Source organism: Schistocerca serialis, chromosome 1 (genome assembly GCF_023864345.2).
Source record: "Schistocerca serialis cubense isolate TAMUIC-IGC-003099 chromosome 1, iqSchSeri2.2, whole genome shotgun sequence".
In the NCBI taxonomy this organism is placed as follows: Eukaryota; Metazoa; Arthropoda; class Insecta; order Orthoptera; family Acrididae; genus Schistocerca; species Schistocerca serialis.
Genome location: NC_064638.1, coordinates 1233768192 through 1233787898, shown reverse-complemented (window position 1 = coordinate 1233787898; position 19707 = coordinate 1233768192). Strand labels below are relative to the sequence as shown.

The 19707-nt window shown below is 41.3% G+C and overlaps 1 protein-coding gene across 4 annotated transcripts in view; it reads left to right on the top strand.

The window, feature by feature from the left end:
* LOC126419147 (integrator complex subunit 1) overlaps positions 1 to 19707 on the top strand; it is a 288378-nt gene that overhangs the window by 252181 nt on the left and 16490 nt on the right. For all 4 annotated transcript variants that reach the window (XM_050086288.1, XM_050086260.1, XM_050086280.1 and 1 more), the window contains exon 33: positions 11681 to 11873. In XM_050086288.1, the coding sequence (XP_049942245.1) occupies positions 11681 to 11873 (193 nt within the window). The remainder of the gene's footprint in view (positions 1 to 11680; positions 11874 to 19707) is intronic.

Genomic DNA, 19707 nt, shown 5'->3' with positions numbered 1-19707 from the left:
CTTCGGCCATCAGCAGTTATTTTGCTTCCCAAATAGCAAACCTCATTTACTACTTTAAGTGACTTGTTTCCTAATCTGATTCCCTCAGCATAATGTGATTTAATTTGGGTACTTTTCATTATCCTCGTTTTGCTTTTCTGTAAAGTTTGGAAGGTAGGAGACGAGGTACTGGCAGAAGTAAAGCTGTGAGGACGGGGCGTGAGTCGTGCTGGGGTAGCTCAGTCGGTAGAGCACTTGCCCGCGAAAGGCAAAGGTCCTGAGTTCAAGTCTCAGTCCGGCACACAGTTTTAATTTGCCAGGAAGTTTCATAATCTGTAGTGATTTCAATCTTGTATCCTCCTTTCAAGACACTGTCCATTCCGTTCAACTCCTCTTCCAGGTCCTTTGATGTCAACGGCAAACCTTAAAGTTTTTATTTCTTCTCCATGGATTTTAATTCCTACTCCAAATTTTGTTACTTTTGATGCTGGGCAGTAATTAAGTACCCCAGTGGTTACTTTTCCTGTCTCCCTTCTAACAACATTCCATATTGATTTGATTTTATTGCCCGAGTTGTTAATTTCATCTCTGACATGTATATTTCGTGATTTTTGACAACTTTTCCCTGTATGTTACAAAAATTATTTTTTTTATAGTGTAGAGTTACTTATGGGTCTTTACTAATTCTTGCTGCCTGACAAAGCTTTTTTTTTTTCTTTTTTTCTGAAGACACTTTAATACCCGTAGTAGTCCAAGGTATCTTGGAAAACTGTTTGGTGTTACATTTAGTAATTTTTTTGGACAACAATATTAAAAAAGGGATATAAATTTATCAAGAAATATGTTGCATTTATCATTAGCATTTGGATCATTGTATACATCTCCCCAATTAACATTTCTTAAACTTTCTATATTTGTAGACTTAGAGAAAGCTTTTGACAATGTTAACTGGAATACTCTCTTTCAAATTCTGAAGGTGGCAGGGGTAAAATACAGGGAGCGAAAGGCTATTTACAATTTGTACAGAAACCAGATGGCAGTTATAAGAGTCGAGGGGCATGAAAGGGAAGCAGTGGTTGGGAAAGGAGTGAGACAGGGTTGTAGCCTCTCTCCGATGTTATTCAATCTGTATATTGAGCAAGCAGTAAAGGAAACAAAAGAAAAATTCGGAGTAGGTATTAAAATTCATGGAGAAGAAGTAAAAACTTTGAGGTTCGCCGATGACATTGTCATTCTGTCAGAGACAGCAAAGGACTTGGAAGAGCAGTTGAACGGAATGGACAGTGTCTTGAAAGGAGGATATAAGATTAACATCAACAAAAGCAAAACGAGGGTAATGGAATGTAGTCAAATTAAATCGGGTGATGCTGAGGGAATTAGATTAGGAAAAGAGACACTTAAAGTAGTAAAGGAGTTTTGCTATTTAGGGAGTAAAATAACTGATGATGGTCGAAGTAGAGAGGATATAAAATGTAGACTGGCAATGGCAAGGAAATCGTTTCTGAAGAAGAGAAATTTGTTAACGTCGAGTATAGATTTAAGTGTCAGGAAGTCGTTTCTGAAAGTATTTGTATGGAGTGTAGCCATGTGTGGAAGTGAAACATGGACGATAACTAGTTTGGACAGGAAGAGAATAGAAGCTTTCGAAATGTGGTGCTACAGAAGAATGCTGAAGATAAGGTGGGTAGATCATGTAACTAATGAGGAGGTATTGAATAGGGTTGGGGAGAAGAGAAGTTTGTGGCACAACTTGACTAGAAGAAGGGATCGGTTGGTAGGACATGTTTTGAGGCATCAAGGGATCACAAATTTAGCATTGGAGGGCAGCGTGGAGGGTAAGAATCGTAGAGGGAGACCAAGAGATGAATACACTAAGCAGATTCAGAAGGATGTAGGTTGCAGTAGGTACTGGGAGATGAAGAAGCTTGCACAGGATAGAGTAGCAAGGAGAGCTGCATCAAACCAGTCTCAGGACTGAAGACCACAACAACAACAGCAACAAACTTTCTATGAAGTGCTCGACAGATACCAGGTTGAGCAACCTTACACCTTTACATAATGATTTCTGAACTGTACACCCTGCCACGTTTTGTAAGTTAATCAATTGTGCATCGTGGTCAGATAATCCAAGTATCACAGGGAAAGCATGTGTTAGTTTTACATCCTCTTGGTGGACAAATACGTTATCTATTAGAATGCTACTGCCTTGAGCTAGACGGCTAAGGGAAGTTGATCACTGATCCTAAGTTATATGTCATAATGCTTGTAGGTCACTTTTCCTATCAGACTTGCTTAGGAAGTTTACATTGAAATCACTACAGATTATGAAACTTCCTGGCAAATTAAAACTGTGTGCCGGACTGAGACTTGAACTCGGGACCTTTGCCTTTCGCGGGCAAGTGCTCTACCGACTGAGCTACCCCAGCACGACTCACGCCCCGTCCTCACAGCTTTACTTCTGCCAGTACCTCGTCTCCTACCTTCCAAACTTTACAGAAGCTCTCCTGCGAACCTTGCAGAACTAGCACTCCTGAAAGAAAGGATATTGCGGGGACATGGCTTAGCCACAGCCACAGCAAGGTTCGCAGGAGAGCTTCTGTAAAGTTTGGAAGGTAGGAGATGAGGTACTGGCAGAAGTAAAGCTGTGAGGACGGGGCGTGAGTCGGGTAGCTCAGTCGGTAGAGCACTTGCCCGCGAAAGGCAAAGGTCCTGAGTTCGAGTCTCGGTCCGGCCCACAGTTTTAATCTGCCAGGAAGTTACACATCAGCACACACTCTGTTGCAGAGTGAAAATCTCATTCTGCACTACAGATTAGTTTAGTAACTTCTTCTTTCTGTCTGACAGACAGCATAACAGGGAGTCAAACTTTTTTATGAATAACTCCAAATCTCCTAATGGGGACATGTACACTGTTGTTAATATCAACAATACATTATCTAGCTGTAGTTCACAGGCACAAACTTCAAACACTTTCCATCCCCACAGTTACATGGTGTTGAGACAAAGTATATGAATCTCATTCTTACTTTTGAGAATGTCTGAACACACTATCAGCTCATATACTTTATTTTTTATTCCCCTGATATTTTGATGAAGTGAATTGATACTACCCTTAGCTTGTTCCCATTTTTTGTGCGTGAAGTTTCTGTTGTTCTATTTTTCTTGATTGTTGTCTGTCCGGACTTCGGCTTTAACCTAAAAAACGGTCTACAGGGTCCCAGTAACCGCAGGGATCATCCCTTGTGTGACTGTGGCCTCCCCCTTGCAGTATCTTCTAATAGAGAAGCTAATTTAGCTTCCCCCTTCCTGTTTAGGTGCAGACCATGTATAGTGTATCCCCACCTACCAATAGCATCAATTGGAACAGCACTTACGTGAGATTTTGCCAGTGTTTGGAGCATCCTGATCAGCTCAGTGTTAACAAGCCTTACGGCAGTGTTTACTCAGGGCTGATCATGGCGCTGACAGACCTCGACAAACCCCACATTTGTGTGGCCAGTTTCTGCTCCTGTTTTACCCAGGTAACTCTTAATACTGTATCTTGGATTCATAGCCAGGCTGTTTCCTGCTACTCCAACTATAATTACATGATCTTTCTTCTCAAAGTCCCTGCGTAGCTGACCCAAGTGTTTTCTGTTACCTGGCTAAGGCTAGCATTTGGTTCACAGAACTTGTGACCTGTTACCCTGCACCTATTTTATCCTGAAGCTGCTGGCCTAAGGACCTCCCTTGACTGCAACCTAGAAGCAGGATTCTTCTTATCCTATTCTTATTTGATCCTGACCTGTCTTTTTTTCTTTAAGCTAATATTCTGCTTCGACCTTCATTCTCAACAATGTAAACACCAAGCTGAAGCTCCGCAGACCACTAGAGTTGTGAACACTGGCACTTCTGAGCTTGGGCACGCACAATGCTCTTTTCTTGGACTCTAAATTATTTGGGCTGGGCCTCGCATTTTGCATGGAGTAATCATTCTAATTCAGCACAAATCAGAGTCCGTGTGATCAAATTTCAGTTTTCCATATCATTCTTCAGTCCCCAGTGATTACTGTAAGATGGTATCTGTGCAAACAGTTTTCGTGGCTTAGTTCCTCCACACCTGGCAAACACAAAACTGTGGTTCGTAGTCTGTCATGATCTTGTCATCAGCAGTATACCAAACTCAAAAAGGAAACTGTTTTTGTGCCGACTATTTGAGAAAAGACAATGCCAAAGTGTGTGTTACAAATAAAGGCATAACATCTTTTTGTGTCCGTAACTGCAATTATTGTAACAGTAAAATTGCACAATGAGTCTTCTGTTTTTCAAAATATTTTAATTATGTTTTCTGTGAAGTGAGCACTCCCCCTGCCCCCCTCCCTCTGCCCTTTTCCACGGTCAGATGGTGGCGTTGGCATGTGACATTACTTTAGTTAGGCAGCACATGGACTTAGGTGTTTATATTATCCCATGGAAAAAAGCAACATGAATGTGCCAAATGAAGTCGCCACACAGAGAGATTAAACTAGAGGTGTTGATCAATAATGGTTGCTGTTTTGGGATAATGTTACTTTTAAATGCAATCAGAAATAATTGCATGCTATTTGATTTTCTTAAATACCTACGTGGATAGCGAAGCGCATTTCACCACTTCCAGGATACGGGGAAGTGGGTCTGTCCCAGATCGGCACTGCCTTGTGGATTAATAATGAGAACTGGTGAGCCAGCCTGCCCTGATGATGTTTTTAGGCGGTTTCTCACGCCCACTTTGGTAAATACTGGGCAGATACTATGTCCCACCTCAAATGCACCTTATGCAAACGTGTCAAAAACATCCTCACACTCTAACATAAGATTTAATCTAGATGCAAACAGATGGAGTCCACTAATTCTGTCCCAGGCGGAGTGGTGATACCAGGAAGGGGACATCTGGCCACCAACTACCACTAACATTTTTCACAACCTTTATAACAATGCTTACCCCATCAAGAAGTAGGAAAAGGTGAAGAAGAAGAAGAAGAAGAAGAAGTGATTTTCCATTTCGTGTAAATACTTTAGGAGTAAAGCAGATCACTCGCCGAATAGTAGAAGCTTTGAGATGCCAATAGTCCCACAAAAAGGAATGAAAATTTGGTAGCTTTGGTTTGAATCCTTTAATGGGCACTGTCAAGTTACTACCCTTGAATAGATTCGAAAACAGTAATTTCAGTGATTTAATACTAATTTTAAAAAAGGGTAAGGGTCACCGGATGGTGGTTGCGTGTACTGTCATCCGCAGTACATATGGCTCAGTGAGGTAACACAGGCAGTGCTTTGTACTGAGTTCAGCATGAAGCGTAGACTGTGAGCATGAAGCTTAGACTGCAATATATAATGGAAATTAACCACCATCAAAAACTTTTAAATGTTCATGGGCCCTGCATCCAACTGGTGTAGGCCGCACAATTATGTCATTGTTGATAAACAAATTACCAAATCATTCTTTGCATAGCTTGTGTGAAAATCCTGCAAGATACAAATAAATTACCAGTCCAGGTGTCTCAGGGAGGTATAATGTAAGAAGCAACGAAAAGTAATGACTGAACATGGAAAGTGTTTTGTTATTAATGTCCAGTAACAGTGTGCTGTTGACACCACTGCTCCAGCTGTGATCCTCTGAAAACACTTAGTACAAATTAAAAATTACACAAAAGTGACATGGTTTTTACTAGAAATAAAAGGAAGAATAACTTCATGTTATATCAAGAAAACCTGACCATTATTTACATTATAATCTTTACAATGAGAACAGCAGAATAGCACCTTACAAGAGTGAGATAGTGCAAGACAAAACTCTGAAAAGATAACAAAACTTCCGAAGTACAAAAATATCTGATGAACAAAATTAGTCCAGCGATTACATATGAGGTTTTAGGAGTCGATACACTCACATAATTGTGAAATTTAAATTAAAAGCACCGGTGCATAATTTACAGAGTTATTTCACAAACAGTTCATACATACAAAATAGGATGAAAAAAAAGGAAAGATGCAGCTCCTCCCTTCACACACACACACACACACACACACACACACACACACACACACAATGAGAGGGACACAGTGGGAAGGGAGGGCCGCTGGTGGCTTGCAGGAAGGCAGAAAGTGCACAGGCTAGGAATGCGACACACAGGCACTGGAGGCAGTGAGTTCAAGCAGTGCGCACTGATGATAACTTAGAGGTGTGGATTGGGAGGGGGTGAGAGGACAGAGAAAGGGCAGACTGCTGGACAGATGGTGTGAGTGAATAATGCGTTGCAAGGATAACTCCCATCTGTGTAATTAAAAAAAACTGGTGCTAGAGAGAAGGATGCAGATGGCATGGGTTGTGGGGCAGCCATTGAACTTGAGCACGTTGTGCATAACAGCATATTCAGCCACTGTGTGGTCGACTCTGTTTGTGGCCACAGTCTGACAATGACTGTTCATTCTGGTGGACAGCTTATTGGAGTTCTTATAAAAAAAAAAAAGTACTGTGCAGAAATTGCAGCAGAGCTAGTATATGACACAGTTCCTTTCACAGGTGCACTAGTGGCTCTGCCTCTGATGGGATAGGAAAATCAGTGACATGGCTGGAGTGGGATGTACTAGAGGGGAGTATCGGGCAGGTCTTTTTGACCGGGGTCTTCTGCAGGTTATAACCTTTGTGGCAAGGGAGCTGGTCCAGGACATTGTATAGGTAGAGGGTGGCTGGAGGATTAACACTTTAGGAGGGATGGTAAGAGTTGTGAGTAGGATGTCCCTCATTTCTGGACATGATGACAGTCAGAGTCCTGGAGAATGGCACAGTTCAGTTACTCTAGTTTGGAGTGATATTGGGTGATGATTCTTGGTGGTGGTGGTGGGATGATTAGGAGTCTCTGAGGATATGATGCAGGAAATCTGTTTGCAGACTAGGTTTGGTGTAGTGCCTGTGTGAAGGCTTTTGAGAGACCTTTGGCATACTGGGCAAGGGAATTCTCATCACTGCAGGTATGCTATGCACAGGTGGCTAGGCTAATTGGGAGCATTTTTTTAAAGTGGATGACAGCTGTCAAAATGCAGATATTGTTGGTGGGTAGTGGACTTGATATGGACAGAGGTTGAATGGAACCATCAGAGGTGGAGGTCAAAATTCAGAAGGGTGACACGTTGGACTGAGGAGGATCACGTGAATTGGGTGGCAGAGAAAGTGTTGAGTTTGTGGAGAAATGAGTATAGGGTGTCATGGCCCTGGTTCCAGGTCATAAAGATATCTTCATGAACTGGAACCAGACAGTGGGTTTGGGAGGCTAGGAAATTAACCTGTAGATGACCCATAAACATGTTGGTGTAGGAGGGTGCCATTTGCTTCCCCCTGGCTGTCCCGCAGATTTGTGTGTTATATCTTCCACTCGATGGAAATGTAGTTGTGAGAACGTAGTGGTTGAGGTGTATAAGGAATAAGGTGGTGGGTTTGGAATCAGAAGGACGTTCGGAGAACTACTGTTCAATAAAAGAAAGAGCATGAGATGATGATGATGTGTGGGGAGGTGGCATCAACAGTAACCAGTAGGGATTCAGGTTGTAATGTGTCAGCAAAGGAAGTGACTGTCTTTTATATGTGGCTAGGCTATAGGTAGTTGGTTGGAGGGCTTGGTCAACAAAAGCAAAGATTCTTTCAGTGGGAGCATAGTAAGCAGCTACATTAGGGGTTCCAGAATTATTGGGTTTATGAATTTTGGGGAGCATGCAGAACAAGGATGTCAAACCTGTAGCTCGCAGGGAAGCCTGCGGCCCTTAATGGTTATTTGTGCAGCCTGTCCTTTCAATATAATAGTATGTAAATATCGTATCACCTTACGCGTAGGTGCACGAAACCCAACTAGCAATGGATATTTTGGTACACAACTACCACATGATAGACTAAAAGAAAGTAGGAGATTTCATTTGGGTGTTTCACAGGTGCCTCCCTTCAGAGGGTGCTGCAGTCAGGCTCTTTGTTCTCTTTGATCTATATGATAGATAATAGAACTGGTACCTAATCAAATGCAAATGTGAGGATTTGAGATGCAGTGCAATTCAGATTTGAAGGAAAAAATTTAGTTAAGTTGGTGTACCTGAATTTTATAAATATTTGCCAGGTTGGAAAATACTCAAAAATTGGCTTGTGAAACTGTAACCCTGTACAGAAGTACTTGCCAATGTTGTTGTTGTTGTGGTCTTCAGTCCTGAGACTGGTTTGATGCAGCTCTCCATGCTACTCTATCCTGTGCAAGCTTCTTCATCTCCCAGTACCTACTGCAACCTACATCCTTCTGAATCTGCTTAGTGTATTCATCTCTTGGTCTCCCTCTACGATTTTTACCCTCCACGCTGCCCTCCAATGCTAAATTTGTGATCCCTTGGTGCCTCAAAACATGTCCTACCAACCGATCCCTTCTTCTAGTCAAGTTGTGCCACAAACTTCTCTTCTCCCCAACCCTATTCAATACCTCCTCATTAGTTATGTGATCTACCCACCTTATCTTCAGCATTCTTCTGTAGCACCACATTTCGAAAGCTTCTATTCTCTTCTTGTCCAAACTAGTTATCGTCCATGTTTCACTTCCATACATGGCTACACTCCATACAAATACTTTCAGAAACGACTTCCTGACACTTAAATCTATACTCAATGTTAACGAATTTCTCTTCTTCAGAAACGATTTCCTTGCCATTGCCAGTCTACATTTTATATCCTCTCTACTTCGACCATCATCAGTTATTTTACTCCCTAAATAGCAAAACTCCTTTACTACTTTAAGTGTCTCTTTTCCTAATCTAATTCCCTCAGCATCACCCGATTTAATTTGACTACATTCCATTATCCTCGTTTTGCTTTTGTTGATGTTAATCTTATATCCTCCTTTCAAGACACTGTCCATTCCGTTCAACTGCTCTTCCAAGTCCTTTGCTGTCTCTGACAGAATGACAATGTCATCGGCGAACCTCAAAGTTTTTACTTCTTCTCCATGAATTTTAATACCTACTCCGAATTTTTCTTTTGTTTCCTTTACTCCTTGCTCAATATACAGATTGAATAACATCGGGGAGAGGCTACAACCCTGTCTCACTCCTTTCCCAACCACTGCTTCCCTTTCATGCCCCTCGACTCTTATAACTGCCATCTGGTTTCTGTACAAATTGTAAATAGCCTTTTGCTCCCTGTATTTTACCCATGCCACCTTCAGAATTTGAAAGAGAGTATTCCAGTTAACATTGTCAAAAGATTTCTCTTAAGTCTACAAATGCTAGAATTGTAGGTTTGCCTTTTCTTAATCTTTCTTCTAAGATAAGTCGTAAGGTTAGTATTGCCTCACGTGTTCCAACATTTCTACGGAATCCAAACTGATCTTCCCCGAGGTCGGCTTCTACCAGTTTTTCCATTCGTCTGTAAAGAATTCGCGTTAGTATTTTGCAGCTGTGACTTATTAAACTGATAGTTCGGTAATTTTCACATCTGTCAACACCTGCTTTCTTTGGGATTGGAATTATTATATTCTTCTTGAAGTCTGAGGGTATTTCGCCTGTCTCATACATCTTGCTCACCAGATGGTAGAGTTTTGTCATGACTGGCTCTCCCAAGGCCATCAGTAGTTCTAATGGAATGTTGTCTACTCCCGGGGACTTATTTCGACTCAGGTCTTTCAGTGCTCAGTCAAACTCTTCACGCAGTATCTTATCTCCCATTTCGTCTTCATCTACATCCTCTTCCATTTCCATAATATTGTCCTCAAGTGCAGTGCCCTTGTATAAACCCTCTATATACTCCTTTCACCTTTCTGCCTTCCCTTCTTTGCTTAGAACTGGGTTGCCATCTGAGCTCTTGATATTCATACAAGTGGTTCTCTTCTCTCCAAAGGTCTCTTTAATTTTCCTATAGGCAGTATCTATCTTACCCCTAGTGAGACAAGCCTCTACATCCTTACATTTGTCCTCTAGCCATCCCTGCTTAGCCATTTTGCACTTCCTGTCGATCTCATTTTTGAGACGTTTGTATTCCTTTTTGCCTGTTTCACTTACTGCATTTTTATATTTTCTCCTTTCATCAATTAAATTCAATATTTTTTCTGTTACCCAAGGATTTCTATTAGCCCTCGTCTTTTTACCTACTTGATCCTCTGCTGCCTTCACTACTTCATCCCTCAGAGCTACCCATTCTTCTTCTACTGTATTTCTTTCCCCCATTCCTGTCAATTGTTCCCTTACGCTCTACCTGAAACTCTGTACAACCTCTGGTTTTTTTTCAGTTTATCCAGGTCCCATCTCCTTAAATTCCCGCCTTTTTGCAGTTTCTTCAGTTTCAATCTGCAGTTCATAACCAATAGATTGTGGTCAGAATCCACATCTGCCCCTGGAAATGTCTTACAATTTAAAACCTGGTTCCTAAATCTCTGTCTTACCATTATGTAATCTATCTGATACCTTTTAGTATCTCCAGGATTCTTCCAGGTATACAACCTTCTTTCATGATTCTTGAACCAAGTGTTAGCTATGATTAAGTTATGCTCTGTGCAAAATTCTACAAGGCGGCTTCCTCTTTCATTTCTTCCCCCCAATCTATATTCACCTACTATGTTTCCTTCTCTCCCTTTTCCTACTGACTAATTCCAGTCACCCATGACTATTAAATTTTTGTCTCCCTTCACTACCTGAATAATTTCTTTTATCTCGTCATACATTTCATCAATTTCTTCATCATCTGCAGAGCTAGTTGGCATATAAACTTGTACTACTGTAGTAGGCATGGGCTTTGTGTCTATCTTGGCCACAATAATGCGTTCACTATGCTGTTTGTAGTAGCTTACCCACATTCCTATTTTCCTATTCATTATTAAACGTACTCCTGCATTACCCCTATTTGATTTTGTATTTATAACCCTGTAATCACCTGACCAAAAGTCTTGTTCCTCCTGCTACCGAACTTCACTAATTCCCACTATATCTAACCTATCCATTTCCCTTTTTAAATTTTCTAACCTACCTGCCTGATTAAGGGATCTGACATTCCATGCTCCGATCCGTAGAATACCAGTTTTCTTTCTCCTGATAACGACGTCCTCTTGAGTAGTCCCCGCCAATGTAAGCAGCTATTTTCAATTATGAAAGGAAGTCATCTCCTGTCAGACCTAAAAATTTTAAAGTAATTATTGTGAATAAGTTTTATTTCAAAATAGCAAAGATAGTAACAGAACAAAGATGTCAGATGTTACGAAGAAAACATATATGTTGTTGTTGTCGTCGTTTTGTTCTTTGTATTATATTTTTCCAGGTAAATATGTGTTTCTATGAAAACTGAATTGGAAGTTCTTTTAGGCCACCCAAGCTTAAACCTTGTTTATTTGGCCCATGTTAGTTTTTAAGTTTGACACTTTTAATGTAAAGCAGTTGTCTGCAGGACAGATGATTAAATCAGGGGCTACATTCTGCTAGATCTTTCCCCTCCCATTTTTATGTTTCTTGCTTGATTAGATCTTTTATTGTGCTTCAAACTATGGGAGTCATCTTATTTCTGCTGCCCTTTATATATCCAGTGTTGTTCAGATGTGGCAAGATTAAACAACCATGCTTTGTTTGGTACTCTGATATAAGTGGCAGAGTATAAAACAATAAGACTATCAGTTGGAACAGAAATTGCTGATTAAAACTTAATTTTTAAATTGTTTTTTCTCTTTCTTTCCAGACAATTGCCAATGCTTGCAGCTGCACTGTGTGGACGTGTCCATCTTGAGTTTCCAGTTTTCCGTTCTCGAAATCATCTCAACTTGTTCACTCAGGTTTTAGGTTTACTGGAGCTTCTGCAGCCACACCTTTTCAAGCCTGAGCATGCCCGTGGACTGGAAGATATATTAATGTCGTACTTTGCCCTCTTTAAGGTATACTTTTATATTTATGAATCTTTTTATACTTTATTCAGTGGGTGGTATAATTTTGGAAATGGATATTTATTGTAAGAAAAGAAGAACAAAGTAGTGCCATACTCTGTTGCCTGATTATCTTGTTCTTGCATACAAGATCTTATAAAGTGTAACCTTAGCTTTATGTTGCCAGAGTTAATGTCTTCACGGGTTTACAAAATCCTTTATTGATCCTTCAAGCCTTCCATGTGAACAATGGTAATTGCACCTGCCTTTTGCATTTTCATGATATAAATGTGTTGCTATTTTCTCTTGATCCATTTGCATACAATGAGCCGTACAGCCGCCATAGCAGTGCCATGCATTGTGGTACAATGGTGTGTACAGCTTTACAGCACTGTAGATGTAACATGTGGCTCATCTACTTTCTGTAATAGGTCTGCAGCCATATCATTAGATGGCACTAATTGTATGTTTGTGAAACTGAGACATTAATTTGAGCTTAAATACATTTAGTCTGTGTTTTGTGAGCTCAACAAATGACAATATGCCTGACCCATACAATGCAGAAGCTGTGAGAATTTGGCAAATTTTTTTTTTTAAGAAAGTGATTCTAATGTTTAGAGTACGGTGCTGCAAAGTATGACACTGCAAGTTATAAATCATAGAGTGATGAAAACAGTAGCATTTGGATGACAGAGAAACTGGAAATATGCTACAAAGCATACTGAGTGAAATGTGCCAATGCGACACCAAAGCACCATCCATAAGTAATTCATTGGACTGGGACAATGTAGCTACTCATATTAAAACTAGTAATTGCACTGTGACATCTGAATAGATGCAGTCATTCTGTGGTTGATGCACTGAAGACCCACTTTTCTCTGTGTGTCCTCATGCTGCAGACATGAAAACCTTATGTTCAAGACTTCTGGTCAAAAAGAAAAATGATACTCCAATTTGTGCTGAAGCAGTGCCACCGAGAAGATTCAGGGCTCTCTCTTAGTTTCTGCACTTCATTATTGATTCACCAAAAACACAGCATGTTAAAACATTTGACAAATTTGATGGGGCATACATTTCTGACACTGATGAAAGCCTGGTGAAGTTAAACACAGACTTCCATGTTGTTGTTGTTGTGGTCTTCAGTCCTGAGACTGGTTTGATGCAGCTCTCCATGCTACTCTATCCTGTGCAAGCTTTTTCATCTCCCAGTACCTACTGCAACCTACATCCTTCTGAATCTGCTTAGTGTATTCATCTCTTGGTCTCCCTCTACGTTTTTTACCCTCCACGCTGCCCTCCAATACTAAATTGGTGATCCCTTGATGCCTCAGAACATGTCCTACCAACCGATCCCTTCTTCTGGTCAAGTTGTGCCACAAACTTCTCTTCTCCCCAATCCTATTCAATACTTCCTCATTAGTTATGTGATCTACCCATCTAATCTTCAGCATTCTTCTGTAGCACCACATTTCGAAAGCTTCTATTCTCTTCTTATCCAAACTATTTATCGTCCATGTTTCACTTCCATACATGGCTACACTCCATACGAATACTTTCAGAAATGACTTCCTGACACTTAAATCAATACTGGATGTTAACAAATTTCTCTTCTTCAGAAACGCTTTCCTTGCCATTGCCAGCCTACATTTTATATCCTCTCTACTTCGACCATCATCAGTTATTTTGCTCCCCAAATAGCAAAACTCCTTTACTACTTTAAGTGCCTCATTTCCTAATCTAATTCCCTCAGCATCACCCGACTTAATTAGACTACATTCCATTACCCTTGTTTTGCTTTTGTTGATGTTCATCTTATATCCTCCTTTCAAGACACTGTCCATTCCATTCAACTGCTCTTCCAAGTCCTTTGCTGTCTCTGACAGAATTACAATGTCATCGGCGAACCTCAAAGTTTTTATTTCTTCTCCATGAATTTTAATACCTACTCCGAATTTTTCTTTTGTTTCCTTTACTGCTTGCTCAATATACAGATTGAACAACATCGGGGAGAGGCTACAACCCTGTCTTACTCCCTTCCCAACCACTGCTTCCCTTTCATGTCCCTCGACCCTTATAACTGCCATCTGGTTTCTGTACAAATTGTAAATAGCCTTTTGCTCCCTGTATTTTACCCCTGCCACCTTTAGAATTTGAAAGAGAGTATTCCAGTCAACATTGTCAAAAGCTTTCTCTAAGTCTACAAATGCTAGAAACGTAGGTTTGCCTTTCCTTAATCTTTCTTCTAAGATAAGTCGTAAGGTCAGTATTGCTTCACGTGTTCCAGTGTTTCTACGGAATCCAAACTGATCTTCCCCGAGGTTGGCTTCTACTAGTTTTTCCATTCGTCTGTAAAGAATTCGTGTTAGTATTTTGCAGCTGTGACTTATTAAGCTGATAGTTCGGTAATTTTCACATCTGTCAACACCTGCTTTCTTTGGGATTGGAATTATTATATTCTTCTTGAAGTCTGAGGGTATTTTGCCTGTTTCATACATCTTGCTCACCAGATGGTAGAGTTTTGTCAGGACTGGCTCTCCCACGGCCGTCAGTAGTTCCAATGGAATATTGTCTACTCCGGGGGCCTTGTTTCGACTCAGGTCTTTCAGTGCTCTGTCAAACTCTTCACGCAGTATCATATCTCCCATTTCATCTTCATCTACATCCTCTTCCATTTCCATAATATTGTCCTCAAGTACATTGCCCTTGTATAGACCCTCTATATACTCCTTCCACCTTTCTGCTTTCCCTTCTTTGCTTAGAACTGGGTTTCCATCTGAACTCTTGATATTCATACAAGTCGTTCTCTTATCTCCAAAGGTCTCTTTAATTTTCCTGTAGGCGGTATCTATCTTACCCCTAGTGAGATAGGCCTCTACATCCTTACATTTGTCCTCTAGCCATCCCTGCTTAGCCATTTTGCACTTCCTGTCGATCTCATTTTTGAGACGTTTGTATTGAGAAGGAGGAATTTGAAGATGACATGCAAAAGCAGCTAAATGGAGGAAATCAGATTATAATAGGGGACCTCAATGCACATGTTGGCACATACAGGAAAGGATTCGAGGAGATAATGGGACCAGAGGGCTGGGGGAACCGAAATAGAGAAGGAAAATTGTTGCTGGAATTCTGCAAGAGGAATGGGCTGGCGATCGCAAATTCCTGGTACAAGAAGAGGAGTAGTCACAAAATAACTTGGTACAGTGGGGACTGGTCCCAAACTTCAGTAGTAGACTATGTACTAGTGGATAGGCAGATGATGAGCAGCCTCACAGATGTTAAGGTCATACCATCTGAGGCCTTAGACAGTGACCATCGGCTGTTGGTAGCCACCCTGAGAGGGAAAAAAGATAGGAGGGCAACAGATATACAGGAGAAAAGGTTGAAGACATGGATGCTGAAAGAGGTCGAACGGAGGACCCAGTACCAGACACTGATCAGGAAGTAGCTGCCAAAGGAAGATCAGAGAACAGTGGAAGAAGAATGGGGCGATTTTAAGAGGGCTCTAGTTGAGGCAGCTGAGACTGTGTGCGGAAGAACTAGCACAAAGAGGAGAAGTAGGGAAACCCCATGGTGGAACAACATATGTAAAGAGGCAGTACTTCGAAAGAACAAAGCCTTCAGAGAATGGTTCCAGACCCGAACAGAGGAAGCTAGGGTAAAATATAAGGAAAGCAAGAAAGCGGCACAGACCATAGTAAGGGCGGAGAAGAAGAAGTGGATGGAAAAATGGACAAGAATGTTAGAAGAGGACAGTGAAGGGAACAAAAAAGTACTTTACACCATGGTAAGAAATAAGAGGAACGACAGAAGCGAGTGCCTGGGGATCATGGATAATAATGGAAGAGTTGTGGAGGAAATGCATGAGCTCAAAAAGATTTGGAAGGAGTACTTTGAAGATCTGTTGAATGCCGCCAAGCGGGTAACTAACAGCGATGGAGAGCCTAAGGCAGCAGATGATTATAATAGTGGGGAAATTGATGATCTAACTTGGAATGAAGTGGAAGAAGCCATAAAGAGGATGAAAGGGGGCAAGGCACCAGGTTGGGACGAAGTAACAGTGGATATGATACGAGCAGCTGGAGAAGTAGGAACCCAGTGGCTATACAGAGTGCTGAGGGTGGTGTGGAAGGAGAACAGAATTCCTGAGGATTGGAAGAAAGGAATTATAGTCCCGATCTTCAAGAAAGGGGATAAAAGGAGATGTGAGAACTACAGAGGAATCACCCTGCTATGCCACTGTGGAAAAATCTATGAAAAGATGCTGGAGAAGAGAATAAGAAGCAGTATTGAAAGTAGACTGCAAGAGGAGCAGTACGGTTTCAGACCGGGAAGATCAACAACGGACCTCATATTTGCGGTAAGGCAACTGCAGGAAAGGCACTATGAGTACGGGAAGGACTTAATCATGGCCTTTTTGGATATTGAGAAGGCGTATGACAGTATCTGTAGGGACAAGCTCTGGGATGTACTGAACGCAAAAGGGATAGATGAAGAGATAACACGAAAAGTCAGAAAAATGTATGAGGGAAGTGAGAGTTGTGTGAAAGTGGGGAGGGAACGTACTGCATGGTTCAAGCTGGAAAATGGGCTGCGACAGGGAAGTGCACTTTCGCCTTTATTGTTTATTATTGTTATGGATGAAATCCTACAGCAAGTATCAGATGCAATTGGAGATCATAAAATGAAAGCAGTGCTCTTTGCTGATGACCTGATGTTATGGGGAAATTGCGTGAAGGAGGTGCAAGAGCAGTTAGATGCATGGGAGGCAACGGCAGCACAATATGGAATGCATTTCTCTGCAAAGAAAAGTGAAATAATCGTCACAACAAGGAAGAAGAATAGGCCAAATGTGGATATAACTTGTGGAGGGGAAAAACTACAAGTAGTAGAGAACTTCAAGTACCTGGGAAGCGTGATTGAAAGTAAGGGGATAAACGCAATGGAAATAAATGAAAGGTGCAGAAAAGCAGGGCAGTTCTACAAATGCATTAGGGGGCTTATTTGGAGCAAGGAGGTGCCACAGAAATCCAAGGGAATTATATACCGAACCTACTTTGTCCCCATATTGACATACGGAAGTGAGACATGGGTAATGCACAAAAGCGACAAAAGTAGAATACAGGCTAGTGAAATGAAGTTCCAGAGGAGCAGGTTGGGTGTAACAAGACGAGACAGATTGCGAAATTTGTATGTGAGGGAAAGACTAAAGGAGGAACCAGTACAGGACAGGATAGAAAAATCAAGACTGCAGTGGTATGGACACATGAAGAGAATGGATGAGGGAAGAATTCCAAAGAGGATGTTTGATCTGCAACTGGAGGGGAAGAGGCCCAGAGGAAGACCAAGAGATAGATGGGTGAAGGGAGTAAAGGAATGTGTGATGAGAAGAGGAGAGAACTGGACGAAGGTGGAAGAGGGGGAATGGTGGAAAGACAGAACACGATGGAGAGGCTTGTGTTCCCGACAGACCCAGCCAGTGGCTGGAAACTGTCCAAGATGATGATGATGATGATGTATTCCTTTTTGTCTGTTTCACTTACTGCATTTTTATATTTTCTCCTTTCATCAATTAAATTCAATATTTCTTCTGTTACCCAAGGATTTCTACTAGCCCTCGTCTTTTTACCTACTTGATCCTCTGCTGCCTTCACTACTTCATCCCTCAAAGCTACCCATTCTTCTTCTACTGTATTTATTTCCCCCATTCCTGTCAATTGCTCCCTTATGCTCTCCCTGAATCTCTGTACAACCTCTGGTTCTTTTAGTTTATCCAGGTCCCATCTCCATAAATTCCCACCTTTTTGCAGTTTCTTCAGTTTTAATCTACAGGTCATAACCAATAGATTGTGGTCAGAGTCCACATCTGCCCCTGGAAATGTCTTACAATTTAAAACCTGGTTCCTAAATCTCTGTCGTACCATTATATAATCTATCTGATACCTTTTAGTATCTCCAGGGTTCTTCCATGTATACAACCTTCTTTCATGATTCTTAAACCAAGTGTTAGTTATGATTATGTTGTGCTCTGTGCAAAATTCTACCAGGCGGCTTCCTCTTTCATTTCTGTCCCCCAATCCATATTCACCTACTATGTTTCCTTCTCTCCCTTTTCCTACACTCGAATTCCAGTCACCCATGACTATTAAATTTTCGTCTCCCTTCACAATCTGAATAATTTCTTTTATTTCATCATACATTTCTTCAATTTCTTCGTCATCTGCAGAGCTAGTTGGCATATAAACTTGTACTACTGTAGTAGGTGTGGGCTTCGTATCTATCTTGGCCACAATAATGCGTTCACTATGCTGTTTGTAGTAGCTTACCCGCATTCCTATTTTCCTATTCATTATTAAACCTACTCCTGCATTACCCCTATTTGATTTTGTGTTTATAACCCTGTAGTCACCTGACCAGAAGTCTTGTTCCTCCTGCCACCGAACTTCACTAATTCCCACTATATCTAACTTCAACCTATCCATTTCCCTTTTTAAATTTTCTAACCTACCTGCCCGATTAAGGGATCTGACATTCCACGCTCCGATCCGTAGAACGCCAGTTTTCTTTCTCCTGATAACGACATCCTCTTGAGTAGTCCCCGCCCGGAGATCCGGAATATTTTACCCAAGAGGACGCCATCATCATGTAATCATACAGTAAAGCTGCATGCCCTCGGGAAAAATTACGGCTGTAGTTTCCCCTTGCTTTCAGCCGTTCGCAGTACCAGCACAGCAAGGCCGTTTTGGTTATTGTTACAAGGCCAGATCAGTCAATCATCCAGACTGTTGCCCTTGCAACTACTGAAAAGGCTGCTGCCCCTCTTCAGGAACCACACGTTTGTCTGGCCTCTCAACAGATACCCCTCCATTGTGGTTGCACCTACGGTACGGCTATCTGTATCGCTGAGGCACGCAAGCCTCCCCACCAACGGCAAGGTCCATGGTTCAGTATAATGCTTCAGAGCCAGATTTGGCATAAAGATACATAAACTGTGCTCTTCAAAGAACGAGTATTGCTACAATCAGAAAATATGTACTGGTGAAGAGGATAAAAGTGGTGATATGGCTGTTAAATTTCCAGCAAGTGAAAAGGTGGTGCAAGACTTTGTTTGGGGGGTGGAGAACTATTTACCTCGAAACTTGTGCAGCTCTCTCAACTTGTTCAGAAAACTGTTAGACAGGAGAACTCATGCTGTCAGAACTGAAGACCAATAAGAAAAAATATGTCACCCATGTCCAGTGGAATTAGCCAGATGATGGAGGAACTAACATTCACATCATTGAACACTATTATTGAAGTGAAATGGGATGATAAGAAAAATGTTCAGCTCTTATCAACACTTCAGGACAGACCAGAGTATGTGGAGGTACATAAACATGGAAAAACAAAGCAAAAATCTAATTGTTTTATTGACTACGGCCAAGGAATGGGTGGAGGTGCTTAAACAACCAGCATCTGTCCACATATCCACTTATGAGAAGACATGTCAAGGGGTATAAGAAGATAGAAACATATCTCCTTGGCATAACATTGCTGAATGCAAGTGTAATGTAACACACTCTGAATCAAGCACTCAAGAGGATGATTTCAACAAAGTTGTGGCTCAGTGTGGCTGAGCAACTCTTGAAGAATGTAACTCTCCCTGTCTACACTTGTAAAGGACGACCAAGTGAAGCAGCCCACTAAGGCTTCAAGCCAGAAGATGGGGACATTGTCCAGTGAAAATAATGCTGGTTCGGAAGAAAATTGTTCTCTCTAGAAGGTACAAAGTTTGCTATGATTGAGGGCATCATGGGGAAACCTGTTTTGAATGTAACATGAGTAAAGTTGCCCTCCGTGTGGACAAACA